This window comes from Aphanomyces astaci (genome assembly GCF_000520075.1).
Source record: "Aphanomyces astaci strain APO3 unplaced genomic scaffold supercont1.61, whole genome shotgun sequence".
Taxonomy (NCBI): domain Eukaryota; phylum Oomycota; class Saprolegniomycetes; order Saprolegniales; family Verrucalvaceae; genus Aphanomyces; species Aphanomyces astaci.
In genome coordinates this window covers 357,310-371,555 of record NW_009798324.1, presented here as the reverse complement: position 1 = coordinate 371,555, position 14,246 = coordinate 357,310, and the positions used below count along the sequence as shown (strand labels likewise).

The 14,246-nt window shown below is 50.7% G+C and overlaps 4 protein-coding genes across 4 annotated transcripts; 2 read left to right on the top strand and 2 right to left on the bottom strand.

Moving 5' to 3' along the window:
• Positions 1-445: 445 nt before the first annotated feature.
• Positions 446-2,203, bottom strand: H257_14743 (hypothetical protein; the record flags this gene model as incomplete). The annotated part of the gene is made up of 4 exons (XM_009842629.1): positions 446-612; positions 727-787; positions 1,885-1,962; positions 2,099-2,203. The coding sequence occupies 4 exons, from the start codon at positions 2,201-2,203 to the stop codon at positions 446-448; spliced, it is 411 nt and encodes a 136-aa protein (XP_009840931.1).
• A 21-nt stretch (positions 2,204-2,224) lies between these two features.
• Positions 2,225-4,076, bottom strand: H257_14742 (hypothetical protein; the record flags this gene model as incomplete). Its single annotated transcript, XM_009842628.1, has 7 exons — positions 2,225-2,334; positions 2,387-2,453; positions 2,539-2,824; positions 2,891-3,115; positions 3,568-3,653; positions 3,729-3,875; positions 3,927-4,076. 7 exons carry the CDS (start codon positions 4,074-4,076, stop codon positions 2,225-2,227), a joined length of 1,071 nt encoding a protein of 356 aa, XP_009840930.1.
• Positions 4,077-4,877: 801 nt separating this feature from the next.
• Positions 4,878-10,057, top strand: H257_14741 (hypothetical protein; the record flags this gene model as incomplete). Its single annotated transcript, XM_009842627.1, has 13 exons — positions 4,878-5,186; positions 5,251-5,775; positions 5,831-6,157; positions 6,238-6,435; positions 6,495-7,197; positions 7,268-7,362; positions 7,415-7,510; positions 7,583-7,690; positions 7,765-7,839; positions 7,873-8,394; positions 8,463-8,884; positions 8,945-9,119; positions 9,938-10,057. 13 exons carry the CDS (start codon positions 4,878-4,880, stop codon positions 10,055-10,057), a joined length of 3,675 nt encoding a protein of 1,224 aa, XP_009840929.1.
• Positions 10,058-13,193: 3,136 nt separating this feature from the next.
• Positions 13,194-13,749, top strand: H257_14740 (hypothetical protein; the record flags this gene model as incomplete). Its single annotated transcript, XM_009842626.1, has 2 exons — positions 13,194-13,329; positions 13,634-13,749. The coding sequence occupies 2 exons, from the start codon at positions 13,194-13,196 to the stop codon at positions 13,747-13,749; spliced, it is 252 nt and encodes an 83-aa protein (XP_009840928.1).
• Between the last annotated feature and the right edge of the window lie 497 nt (positions 13,750-14,246).

Here is a 14,246-nt window from a genome sequence, read left to right as displayed (position 1 = left end):
CCGTAGAAGTACTCCAGACGAAGGGATGCGTTTGTATTTCTTGCGTGGCTATGAGCATGGTTAGTGTATCGTGAGCGATGACGTCGTACTGGTGTCTGTGGTGCAGCGTTCTCCATTGTTGCACGGAATGCGATTTTGAAAAGTGAAAAAAATGGGCGCGAAGATCGCCCAACTGCAACCTTCTAGAATATTCGATCCAATTCAACTTCAAGCACGGCAGATTCGAAATGCTACTTGGCACATTGTTGGGTAGTGGAGTCATTTCCATTGGTAGCATGGTACATTTCAAAGTGTGTTGCGGCACTAAGTGTCAATTCTATTGGTCACAAGGCCAAATGAATGGACACATCGCCCTTTCGAATGAGCGCCAAGCCAACAACGTTGAAAAAAGTCCCAACTCAATAGAAAAAAGGTGTACTATTAATAGTACCAGAATATCTTCCATCTACGCCACAGTCAACCTGTCTTGACTTAGGCATCCCCGACGAACAATGCACACTTCCGACGCCTGGTCACAGCATATGGTCTTGCCATCGGCGATTCCGCATACGGACACCGCCGCGTTGCAGTGCACAGTGCGATCTGGAAGCTCCATATGCATCGACATCACGTCTACGTGTTAGCTAGTTAGTTACCCAAGAAATATATATATTATAGTCTTGTTTGGTTTTGAACAAATATTAGGCACATGATATAGATAGATATTCATTGGATTATTGTACGTACTTGGACGGGGTAGCGAGGCTTTGTTGGCTTGGACAAGGGGGTTGATCACATTGAACCGAACCTTGCCACATAATAGATACATGTGATTTTTAAATATATATTATCATCCAGGATATATATATATATTCTAGTATGTAAGGAACATATAAAGTAGCAAGAGCATCAACGTACCAGCTGAAACTCCAGGCGCTGTCAGCATTGTCGTAATGAACACCGTTGAGGTAATACATTGGGGTACAGGCGATGCCTACAGTAGAATATATATTTAATATGAGCACGATATACAGTATATCTATATATGCATGTATGTAGAAGTAGCATGCAATACTCGTACGATATATATATATATGGTTGTATGGAGAAGTATCGATAAATTTCTTGGAAACTTGAAACGAGCCATACATACTGTATGGGAGTATACTGTATACAGTATAGGGAGGGTAAAGATGAAAAGATATATATATCCATCGAAACCCAATCGTAATATCTTGCATATCGTAGACAAATATATATATATATATTTACAGTTAATGAAACTTATTCTTTTCAACCCACGAAGAGAATTACTTATTCTTTCTATACCATCGGTGAATAACTTATTCGGCGAGACTAGTGGGGTGAATAATATATTGAATAATCTTCAAAACCCCCAGAGAATCAATGCACCTAATTTTCATCCAATGAAGTTGCCAAAATACTCATAAAACCCAAACCCTAGCAAGTATACGTTTGTAGAGAATCACACGTTTGTTGCCATGCGATGATTGGCTCAATAACTATTCTTCTCTGTGATTGGGTATAAAAAAATTGGTTTTTGAGCATTTCCATACAAAATTACAATTAACATTGTTTTAAATTTTCCAGTTACGAGTTTCGAGATTTCTTTGCAAAACGATGAAATCGCTATTTCTCGGCCCACAGAACGCCACACGCGATGTGGAGACCAGTTTTGCACTCTCCAAGAACAGGCATATGTATTGATTTATATGCAAAAATGAACACTAGATCAAATTTGGCTCTACACCCACCTCATCAGTTTCACCCTCCATGACGCTCTTGATGTCCTCGCTTCCCAAAAGGGAAAAATTGCAGTGGAGGAACAATTGCTCTTCAAAGTTTGATGGCAGCACACTGCGACGGTGTTCGGGCATCGCTTACCGCGTCACAGAGAACAGCCGCTCGCACATGCTCGATGTCGGTCGAAGGAAACGGCAATCGAGGTGGGTTGCTCCGGGCCTACATCAACTTGCGAAGCTTCAACGCACGGGCCGCGATACTCATGCTGTCCATGTCACCCACATACACACCATCGAGGATATCGGCGTAGACAACAAAGCAATCACCATAGTTACGCCTCCATGTGCTGAAGCACCTTCACCATAGCAGACTCAAAGGTGGGGTCTTCCACGACACTTGCATTCGGCCCCAGTCGAACCTCAGCGCCAGGGTACTGGACAACGACTTCGTCAAACAGCATGCGGACGTCGGCAAGTATCAACTACTCGTCCCGGAGCGCAAGCGTCACTGAGTTCAAGTCGGTGATCTGGGCAATCAACGGCTCCACATCACGATCTTGCCGACCGTTAAGCAGTAGCATGTCGATGTCGTCTAGCCCGAGTTGGGAAAGGAACGATTTCAACTCGAGCTCGACATATCGAACCAATATGGCGACCGATGAGCTTCATCGTGTCTTGTTGCGCTGCTTGGGACACAATGGTGTCATTCGGCTAAGCTTGGCAGCAGGAATGATGTTGGACAGCTCCTTCATGATGGCATGTAAGCACACAGCAGGTCCTCATAGTCCGTTAGCACATCACTGACGAACAAGTTGAACCGATGAGAGGCACAACCCACCATAGGGATGCCAGCCAAGCGAGTAAAGGCACGGTTCGTGGCACAATTGTCGCCGATCAGGACCACCACATTTCGGCGCCGTTCGCCGTACACATCGAGGACAAAGTCGAAAAATTCCAGGAAGGCTGTAGCACTCAATGATTCTTCGTCGTTCATCGGCGACAATGCGAGCAACACTTTCTCGTATCCACGCAACGAATCACTTGGGAACGACGCAAAGACCGCCACGTAATATGTCGACCCACTTGTCCAGGCATCAAATACACACTCGGGCAGGGTCTGCGTTCACTTCGCTTCCAACCAACGACACATTTGGTGCATCCGTTTCATGAGCGTCTTGTTGCTGATGGGACCAAGGTTCGAGTAGCGGCGAGCCATGTCGTTTTCACAAAAGTTGAAGAGCAACAGCGATGACGTAATCCAGGTCAGCCAGCCGTACACGTTCCGCACTCTGCGCGAGAACAGGGGCATGAACAGATTCTGCTCCGAAATCGGGGCTGCAGCGTCATAGTTCAGGTACTCGGGGGTGTTCGCGCTCAATGTGCGACATCATATTCGTGTACCCAGTGCCGTTTTGTGTGCGGCGCTTCCCACATTTGCAGAGCCAAAGCGTCGATTCAGGTGAGGTACGTGTAAATTACAGCTCGGCGAGTTGTTTTCCACGTAGGGGCGGTGGTTGGTTGTTGTCGTTGGACATCAAAATGAATTGTGTTTGTTTGGTTTGATTGTAACTATGTGTGAAGTTAATGGATGTGGTTGCATTCGATTTGCACGGAAATGAATGGCCTTTGTTTACAGCACTTTGAATTGAATGGAGGTTAGAATAATTCTCCAAAACTCAATACTTATTTTTTTGTAGAGGTCCAGGTCAATACTTGTTCTCTCTCGAAGTGCAAACTAATTATTTATTCTTTTGAAAGGATTTCAGAATAATTTTTTTTATTCATTTAAATGAATATATTCCAATAAGAATAACTCTTTCCCAACCTCTGGTTGGAGGTCGTATTGAGGGTGTTGGTGTTGGACAGCTTGTCTTGGTTGGCGTAGATCGTTTCCAGCCACGGCACGAAGCTCTAGACGCCGACTGAGTGCACCTATGTCGGTATACATGTCGGACGACGTGATATACATGTGGATGATCATTTTACCACGGACAAAGTAGACTGAGCAGCGAGGAACGCGTCGCGATGGAAGGGAAGGGGCAGCATTTGGAACGTAAGGCGGAAGTCCTTGCCTTCAAACGTATCGCGGAGTTGTTTCAGCGCGGGGTACGCTGCTTTGCTGTATGGACACAACTAAGACAGGATCCAAGACATCGTGGGGACGAAGAAGTTTGAATACAGTACCAGGTCGATGAACACTTGCAGGTGCACGGGAGCTTGCGGCAGGCCGTCTTTGTACGTGAATCCAGGTGTTGTCGTAGGGATATCTCCCACGGAGCAACTCGGGAGCATGGCGAGCACGACGAAGATGGCCGCACGAAACAGTCCCATCATGATGATCAATAGGTTTACAAATCTGTTGCACTCGCATGATTTGAACTACCGTATCCGGATAAACTAGACGTCCGAAAATGTATACTACGTAGTAACAATACCAGTAGTAGTGCTTAAGTAGTACTAGTGGATATTATCCGGATCTATTTATGATGTTCCATCTATTTCGTTTTGAAATACAAATATCCAGTAAATCTAGGAACCAACACATCACGCTTCTAACTGTAAGCTTCCATGTTGTAACCGTGCCCATCATCCGGTTCCCAACCGGATGACTAGTCGATACCTCTTCAGTCCAAGGTGTCCTTTCGCATACAAACATGTCCACTTGCGCAACCAAGGTGTTCTCCCGACGATACATCAATGGTTGGTTGCGCGTAGCTTAGTGATAGCGTAGTAGTCTTAACGCTATCAATTCATTCTTGATTCAACCATCTCCTGCGACTTCCTCTGCGCACGTTCACACTTGGTAGCACTGCACGTTCGTCCAGTCGACCAACACTATGTCCTCCACCAACATCGCAGCCCACCAGGCGATCCTCGCCCTTTTGCGTCGCGGTTTTGGCGACAACGATACCGCGCTACTCCTTGGCGGGATGCCTCCCGATAACCAAACACGTATTGTGGAAGGCATCGGTAGCACGATCGAACTCTCGGTGGCCGAAGCTACGGCCGTCTAGAAGACATTGGAAGAGCAAGTCACTCAAATGTCTTCGCATGGGCGAAACCTTGAAGATTCTCTCCGCGTCGCTCGCGAGAAAATCGCGACCTTAGAAGAGGAAGCCTCCACCATGACGACACATGGTCGTACCCTCCAAGATTCTGCGCATCGCTCACGATGAGATTGCGCGCCTCACGCGCCCTTTAGAGTCGGAAACGCCATCGGCTTCTCGTCTGAAGTCGATCAAGCTGGATGTTGCCAAATTCGGTGGAGCGGAGTCTGACATACTGCTCCGCTGGCTTTTACAAGTCAGCACTGCTGCTGACGCTCAGCGTATCCCCGACGACGCCACCCGCGTGGCTTTCGCGATGTCGCACTTGAAGGGTCATGCGGAAGATTGGGCGTTCTCCAAACGCTTGACGGACCGCCACTGCTTCGCGTCCTTCACGGTCTTTGAGACCGAACTCAAGGCAATGTTCCTGCCGCCCAACAGCTTTTCGTTATCGCTCGCAGTATCTGGCATACAAGCAAGGGAAACACTCCCTTCAAGAGTTCATCCATGATCTTCGCTTCTTTGCTGCGAACATCAACGATGAAGAGTCACTCCCGGAGCCCCTATGGGTGACCGTTTTCATGGACGGTCTCAACCAAGGCCCAGCGCGCACACAGCTGTTTCGCGCCTACCCGGACACCTTCGAAGCAGCCGTCCGAATCGCGCTTTCGGAATCATTTTCCTCCTCCTTTGCGCACGCACGCGCGGCTTCCTCGGACATGGATGTCTCCATGCTTACCCAGCCATCGGACGACCGCACGTGTTTCAATTGCGGTCACCCTGGACACTTTTCCCGCGCATGTCCGGCACCTCGCCGTGTGGCGTCAGCCGCGCCTACCTCACACGGTTCCTCCCGTGCCGCGCCAGCCAGATACCCACTCGCGTCACCCCTCCGAGCGGTCCACCTAACCGCTTCAATCGCGAACGCCATGGCGCCTCACGCCCACCTTTCCTCCCCGCTCCAGGCTCGAGTGCGGCGGGAAATGGTCGCTCCCAGTATGTCGCCTCGCGCCTACTGGGGATTCCCTATGTCCTTTGGAGGTGTGTGGCGCGCTGAAACACTCTCAAGACCTAGCCTCGGACACAGACCTTCTTCTGTGTAGTGTTGGGCTCCAACTCAACAAAATGATTCGTTTGGAACTTGTCGTGACTGTCTTTCCGGCCAGGCTCTCTGTTTTAATCGATTGTGGGGCGTGGAACAACTACGCCAGCCGCTCCACTCTCTATCGCTTCAACGGCTTACCTTCTTCGGATCCCTCCGACAGGGTTCGCGTCAAGATGGCCGACGGCCACACTGCGTCTCAACCACGCATTATCGTCGACGTTCCCATCACCTTCGACGGTTTCGACTCGGTCGAACCGTTCAATGTTATCGACCTCGATGAGAGATGGGATCTCATCATCGGGATGTCCTGGCTGGAGTCCCACAAGCCATGGATTGATTGGAGGCCAAATCCGTGCACAAGGTTACTTGGCTCAACGCGAGCCAACCCTGGATTCATCGGCGGGCTGCCGATCGCCTTCCCCCGTCCACCACCAACCCGCTTGGTCCTCCGTTAGAGGCGATGAGTAATGATCTCGCCTCTCCTAACCCCGCAGCACGCTTGCTGGCCCCAGTGCCCGCGTCCCCAACGGACCCAGCCACGGTACTCACGAACCCTCTTTCGTTCCCCCAACAGAGTCGCCCTCTGTTGTCATCGGTGAGGCTCCGCTATCGCCCCCGATAGCTGCCTCGACCTTGGCGGCCACGTTTATCGAAGAAACGTGTAACTTGAACGAACTCCCTTGGACGTCTTCCGAGATCCTGGCACTGCCAGAGATGAGCTTCCACTCGCTCGTGGAATCTCTCCGCGCCCACGATATCGCCGCCTTGGCGATGATCACTGTCGAAGAAGAGACGGATCTCTTTTCGACCTCGACCGCAGATTATTCGGCCCTCGCCGCTCCTCTGAAGTCCCAGACGTGGGACTCCCTGCGATCCAGCCCCTATTACGACCTCCTCAAAGAGTTTGAGGACGTCTTCCCCGACGATGTGCCCTGCCGACTCCCCATCGATAAGGGCGTTCAACACGAGATTGACCTCGTGTCCGGCGCTAAGTATTGCGTCACGCGGCAATGGCCGCTTCCTCGTGACCAAGTCGACGCCATGGACGCCTTCTTCGCGGCCCGAAAGGCGGCGGGTCACGTCCGCGAGAGCATTTCCCCGCACAGCAGCCCGACCTTCTGTGTGAAGAAGCCCGGGGGGAAATGGCGTATTGTCCACGCCTTTAACAAATTGAACGCAGCCACGATTCCGGCTCAGACGCCGATTCCTCTCAAGGACGTTATTATCGACGGCATGGGTCGATCTACCATTTTCTCCACCATCGACCTCCGCGATGGCTTTTGCCAGATCCTGATGCATCTATGTGACGTCCCTAAAACGGCAGTTTTTCTACGCCGAGTGGCATGTTATGGGAGTGGCTGGTCATGCCACAGGGTCTCTCCAACGCCCGGCGACGTTCAACCGCATGGTCACCGCGAAGTTCCTCGGGTTTCGCGACTTCGCACCGTCGTACTTCGACGACATTTACGTTCAAAGCCGAGCAGCCCGATCTTGACGTTCACCGCGGCCACCTCCGCTAGGTGTTTGAAGTCCTCCGTGCCAACGGACTCTATGCCAACCTCGCCAAATGCATGTTTGGCGTCGACAAAATCCCGGTCCTGGGAGATTTGGTGGGGGTAAACGGATGTAGGGCTGATCCCGAAAAGATCAAGGCCATTTCGGAGTGACCAATTCCCTCCTCCGTCAAGGATCTTCGTCGCTTGCTGGGCCTTGCGACGTACCTCCACAAATACTCGCAAAACTTTGCGGACATCGCCCAGCTGGTGTTTCGGCTTCTCCTCAAGGACGCTCCTTGGGTTTGGGATTCGACAAACCTTTCTCCGTCGTCTGCGACACCTCGCAGTTCGCAATTGGCTGCTGCCTGATGCAGCTCGACGCCTCCGGTCGCCCACGCCCGGTTTCCTACCAAAGCCGCCAACTTCACGCGGCTGAGCGGGCGTACCCAGTCCAGGATTTGGAACTTCTCTCCATGAAGTAGGCCCTAACCAAGTTCCGCATCTACCTCCTCGGCGGTAAACCCTTCGTGGTTTACACCGAGCATGCGTCATTACGCACGGCAACGAACACACCGCACCTTTCGCAGCGCATGGCGCGCTGGATTTCGTTCTTCACCGAATTCACATTTTCGGTTCAGTACAAGCCCGGGAAGGACAACATCCTGGCCGACGCCCTGTCTCGGTGTCCTGATCTCGAACTGACCACGATCGGTCTTTTGACGTCCGGTTTTCATGATCGGGTTTCGTCTTTGACGCTGACTGCTCGTCGCGCCTGGCGGCGCTCACCGACCCCGTTTCCCCCAACGTTTCCCCCAAACCCCGCCGCGCTTCGTCGGCCTTACACTAGCCGATGGAATTTTGATGTTCCAACCCACCGCGGACTCGCCCCCGCGCAATTATCGTGCCCGGCGACGCGCAGCTGCGCCTCACTCTCCTTCGGTCGTACCACGACTGCCCCAGTGGCGGCCATTTTGACCGCGACAAAATGCACGCGGTCTTGGCGCGTTCGTACTGGTAGCCCCGCATGTACAAATCTGTTGTTCGCTACGTCGCTTACTGCGACGCTTGCCAGCGCACTAAGATCACCACATCTTCTCGGGCACCGTTCCAACCCTTGCCTATTCCCAACGAACTTTGGTCGTCCGTCAGCATGGATTTGATGTTTGTCCAGCCGCGCGACGCCCGCAGCAACACCGGCATTATGGTTTGTGTCGACCGTGCGTCGAAATACGTTGTTGCCCTCCCCGTCCGGGACATGCTGAACGGCGCGGACGCCGCTCCGTCGTCGAAGCCCATACGCTCGACCAGGCGCTCGCAGGTAGCACCGAAAACCCGCTTGGCGTCAACCGCGCCCCTTGCACTTGCGCCGCCGCCGACATCGTCGCTTGACCCCGAGGAGGTGAGCGCCCTGGCACCGCCGATCGCCCACGCGAGCGCGATCGTGGGATCGTGGGATCGCGATGGACAGCGCCGGGTCGGCTGTTCGCTGTGCGAGTCGGTTCAACTACAACTTGGTATTTAGAGGATTACAACATCAAGCAACACTTACCTCAGGTTTGCGCCGCATATTTACGCGGGCGGCGATCCGTGCGACAGACCGAGCGTCCAAATGCCCATGCTTCTGTCGCCGCACCCCGGCGAAATTGGACAGCGAATTGACTACTGTCAGCGGCAACTGCACATGCCACCCGCTGCCTTGTCCGACAAGCGTCCACACAAACGCTACAAGGTACAAGGTACAAGGTACTCAGAGCCTGTTCGGGAAAATACCGAGACGAAAAACCATGATGGAACGCAATCTGATTTGTGGATTGAACTGCAATTACCGAGACGCAACCGGAATCCGGATGTGTCTTGGTTGAATTTCGTCTGGGTTTTGCGATATCGAACAGAGACTCCCCGTGTCGGTTTGTGGGCAGCATGGGCCAACCACGACGCATGCGGATTCCGGATACAAGACACTCACAATTGAATTGACGGGATGAGTCGCAAAGCGAGTCAACGCGACGATGAACCTGTGGTGGACCACCTTGGGACCCCAGAAAGTAGAGCACAACATCCACCTTTATTTCGTACGAGTGGGATTTGGTGTAATTGTCGAGACTGCATTGCGCCATTTCCACCCGCAGTACTCACATAGCTCGACAAAGGACTCTTGATTACAACGTAAAGTGTCCATAAATCATCGGTAGTACACTGGATCGACTAAGACTGCTTGGAAATCAATATCTGTCACGGTCAGCAAATTGTACTTCTGCGTGCGGGTCACAGATGACATGGCCATGCACACAGCTGCCGCAGCAATGCTTCCAGCCAAAACATCATAAACGTCTCGACGGCCACATGTACCCCCATCAGAACGGCTGCCACACACAACAGTGCCACAATGTAAACAGCCACACACACCACCCGGAGGACAGCCACACAGGCCACCAAGAGGACATCCACACACACCACTCAGAGAACAGCCACACACACCACCAGAAGGACAGCCACACATCACCCGGAGGACAGGTACGAGCTCGACTGTTGCCACAATGTGGGTAGCCACACAGCACACGAAATGCAGCCACATGCACCGTTGCCACCGCCAACTGGACAGCCACACGCATCACCACTCACCATGACACAACCACGAATAAACCAGAACTCTTCCCTAGCAAGTAAGGCGGCCAGCGAAGGTGTGACTGGGACACCATTAGGTGATGGGGGACATCCCAACGCTACAGGCGTCGGGGAAAGGAAGGAAAGGCGAGCGGCAAGGGAGCCGCCGTAAAGACGGTGTCCATAGTGAAAGCCGAACTTGGGTCGGAGCGGACCGGATGAAGTGTTCAAGCGAGAGTTGGGGTTCCACTGGGATCGCTCTCGGGAGCGCCTGGAGCGCTGGACTGTGGACGTGGGGCGGATCGAACTTTGCAATGATGAAACATAGCTTGAGAGCCTGTTCGGGGAAAATACCGAGACAAAAAATTCAACCAGGACGAAATCATAACCGGATTTTTGTACGGATGACCATTTCGTGTCCTACTTGCTGCTTCTGCAGCCTCCATGGCTGTTTCGTCAGCCCCTTTCGCAGCAGCCGCTGCGATCGCTTTGGCCTCTTTGGCGCGCTTTGTCTTCGCCTTCACCTCCTCGGCCGCTCTTGCCTTCTTGGCGGCCTCCTCCCGTGCCAAGTGCTGCTCGAGCAGCTTCTGCACACCTTCGGCGCCCCCAGTCTACATGGCGTTTTTACCAAGTCTGCAGCCGCTTGCTGCTCCAGCTGTCCAACCCGTTCGCGCTTCACGGCCGCCTTGGCCTCCAGTCGGCCTTGCGCTACGCCATTTCGGCCGCATCCTCGCTCGGCGCCACTCCGTCGTCGTCATCTGACTCGGTTGTGAGGTCCACTACCTCCACTTGCTGCGCCGGTGCTTCGGCCTTTTCCACGCTGTCGTCGGCATCCTCGGCGATTTCGCTCGCCTTGCGCTTCTTGCCTTCGTCTGCCATCTCCAATCTCAACTGTCACGTCACAGTTCCCTCTCATTTCTGACCACGTGATGATGGCACGTTCTGTCTTAAGTAGGGTAGGGTGTAACCGTGACCATCATCCGGTTCCCAACTAGTCGACACCTCTTCAGTCCAAGGTGTCCTTTCGCATACCAACATGTCCTCTTGCGCAACCAAGGTATTAGATCAATGGTTGAGTTCATTCTTGATTCTACCATCTCCTGCGTCTTCCTCTGCGCACGCTCATACATGTCACCCAAGTTTTCGGTAAGACCGTAGAACAAACTCTAGCTGGATGGTTTAAGATTGTTCACAGAATCTTATCGAGTCATATATCGATGATTTATCCAAGGCCAACACGACTTGTGATTTACTTGATATTCATTTAAAAGCGAAATAGATGGAACATCATTCGATGCATAATAATACTACGTAGTATACTACAGTACTTCAAAGTAGTACTGAAGCAGTAGCCGGACGAGTGACATATACAGGACATATAAGTCGAAGTTTTAGGAGTACATTGGTGGGTCCATGCGTTACAATTCCCTTTTCAATACATGGCCCGTTGTCGTGACAGAATCTCACAGTGCATCCAACCCACCTTTGTTCCAACGATTGACTACAGTACAGTATCGCAAATTAAACGTCTTATACCTCCAAACACATGCATAGCCATCCAACTATCTTTCACAATCTGAGCTGAACAATTGATAGTTCTACTACTTGTAGTCTTGATAGCTCGGATATCTCTTGTTGAATTTTTTTATAAGGCCGAGTCTGGATGCCACAGAAACATTTAATGTCAAATAATATTCTGACAGAGAATTCCCGTTTCAAATGGGAGGTGAGAAAATATTTTCAAAATATTTTGATGGGACCTCTGGATGTCATGATGGAAGGAGAACTATCGATAGAATAAATCATGATGGTACGAAATGGACAGTTGCAGCTCAAACTTTTTTCTGTAAAAAACGCAGTACTAAGTCGACGTATTATACCACTTTATATATGTCAGATTTGGTAGCCAAACACACAAAAGCTGTCGTTTGAAAAATTATCATAATATTTCTGAAAAATTACACAAAGTGGTGCTTTCTGACATTTCTTGTGGCAGCCAGAGTGGCCCTAAAGGTTTATCGTCTTTTTCCCCGGTTGGTTGTACTATCGCCTACCCCAGTGGAGGACTACCGAAATTGCCTCAGACATGTCTTTATTCAAGTCTGAGCGCCTCCTCAGACTGAGTGTAAGCATGAATTTATTTTGCAAGCTCACCAAAAATATACTTAGATTTTATATTCAATAGAGCCGTTTCGTTGGTTTTATTTGCTCATCCCACATGTGTCATGTGTGCGGTTACCAGCGTGCTACTGCTCTACTGCGCACCGGGGGCGACGAAGCGACGCCGCATCATACGACTCTTGCTCTTGTGTCGTATCATATCTTTGCTTCGTGAACGCAACTTCTACATTCATTGGCCCTCTTAGACGACCAACTTGACAGTCCTTGGTACAATATGTATTACAGCCGTCACACGATGTCGTTCATTGCAGCGGTTTCAATTCCACCCGACACCTTCGACAACCTGCTTGCCGTTTTCAGTCCGCACTACACAGTTCAGACTGGCTTTGGTCGTCGTGGCCCTGCGTGGGTACAGTTCAAACACTGCGTGCTTGCAATGGTGTTGCATTTCTACACCCATGCGACCGAAGCAAAGACAATGTGTGAGTTATTCGCAGTCCCACCCGCGACGTGTGCCCACGTTTTGGCAAAAGCTGAAAAAGCGTTGTCTCTTGCGTTGAAGGCGATGCCCGACGCAGCGATTCGTTGACCCACGTTTGATCAGCAAGTGGTTTGGGCTCAGGCAACGGAAGCCCGAGAGCCGCTTGTTACGGGAGTTTTTGCGTTCGTGGATGGGAAAAATCTCCCTGTTCGGGAGCCGTCGTCGTCGGATTTACAAAATGCTCTGTACAATGGTATAATTATATATATATATATATCTTAAATATGATCTTAATATGATTCCTATATGTGTGCTAGGTTGTCTACATTCCGTCTTCATGACGGGTGTATTATGCTACGGTGATGACAGGATAATGATCTGGGGACGCCTCAATTGTCCGGGTCCTGGAATGATGGGGAGATGAGTCGCGGCCTTCAGGACCGCCTTGCAGACCCCAGATTTTGTGCTCCAGGAATGAAAGTCGCATCCGATTCCGGGTTCCCAATCAGTGGGCGATGTGCTAGAAGAATCGTGACGCCAATTAAACAAGGTTATCTCGCAAGTGTACCTCCGGATTGTCGGTTAGGACTACAGGCCATGAGCGATTCGATTACATCGTTACGACAGGCTGCCGAATGGGGAATGGGATCTGCGGTCAAGGTGTACCGCCAATTAGATTTAAAATTGCCTTACGATCCAACGTTGCGCGGTCGCCGTTTACAGAACATTTTCCGTTTGTACAACTATCGGGTGCGCCAGACAGGAATAAGCCAGGTTAATAATGTATTTCAAGTTTGAATTTTTTTGAATTCACAGATAAGAATGTATTTCTAGTTACAAATTGTTCTGAATTAAAAAACAAATATTGTTCTTGACGCTTGGAGTTATTACCAAATAACTTCATCGTCATAGCCATTTGAAATTGTTCTTGGCGGACTCTGTTATCGTTGTCCTCACGTCGTTGTTTTTGATCGCGTTCATACTCTTCACGACGTAAGCGCTCCTCGCGCTCTTCTCGAACAATTTGACGTTGATAGTCTCGTTCTTCCCGTTCATCGCGCAGGCGTTGATGTTCATCTTCCCGTTGTTGCTCTCGTGTGTCCTGCATTGCTTGCCGTTTTTGGGCACGCTCCTCCATCATCACCACAAGTGATGGAATGTCGTTGCCTGCAGGTTGTTCGTTCTGTGCTTGTTGGATTAATGTGTCCAAGCTTCGACGGCGTTTCGGGGTTTCGGAACGACATCGACGAAGCAGACGAGGATATCGACGACGGAGGGTTTGGAAATTTTCCCAAAATCAAACGCTTCCCCAGCAAGCGAAGTGTGGGAAAGCCCCGATCGAATTGGTGGCTCAGCTTGAATTGGGTTTGGTCGACGCGGACGCTTGGTTACCGTGGGTTCTTCATCGCCATCGCATCCTTCCTCATCGTGGACAAAAACGTTCGATACATCATCGTTGTAGCACTGCGGGAGGAAGCGTGTGTAGTTGAGGGCAAAATGCACAATGAATTAACTGAAGATCTACAAAGATCTCCTGAATCCTCATCACTATGAAATCTTCTTAGTCTACTTCACTACTTCTACACTAATATGCACTTTTGTATACAATGGATGCGGGTACGGTTGAGACATTGGGGAACTTCACTAGGC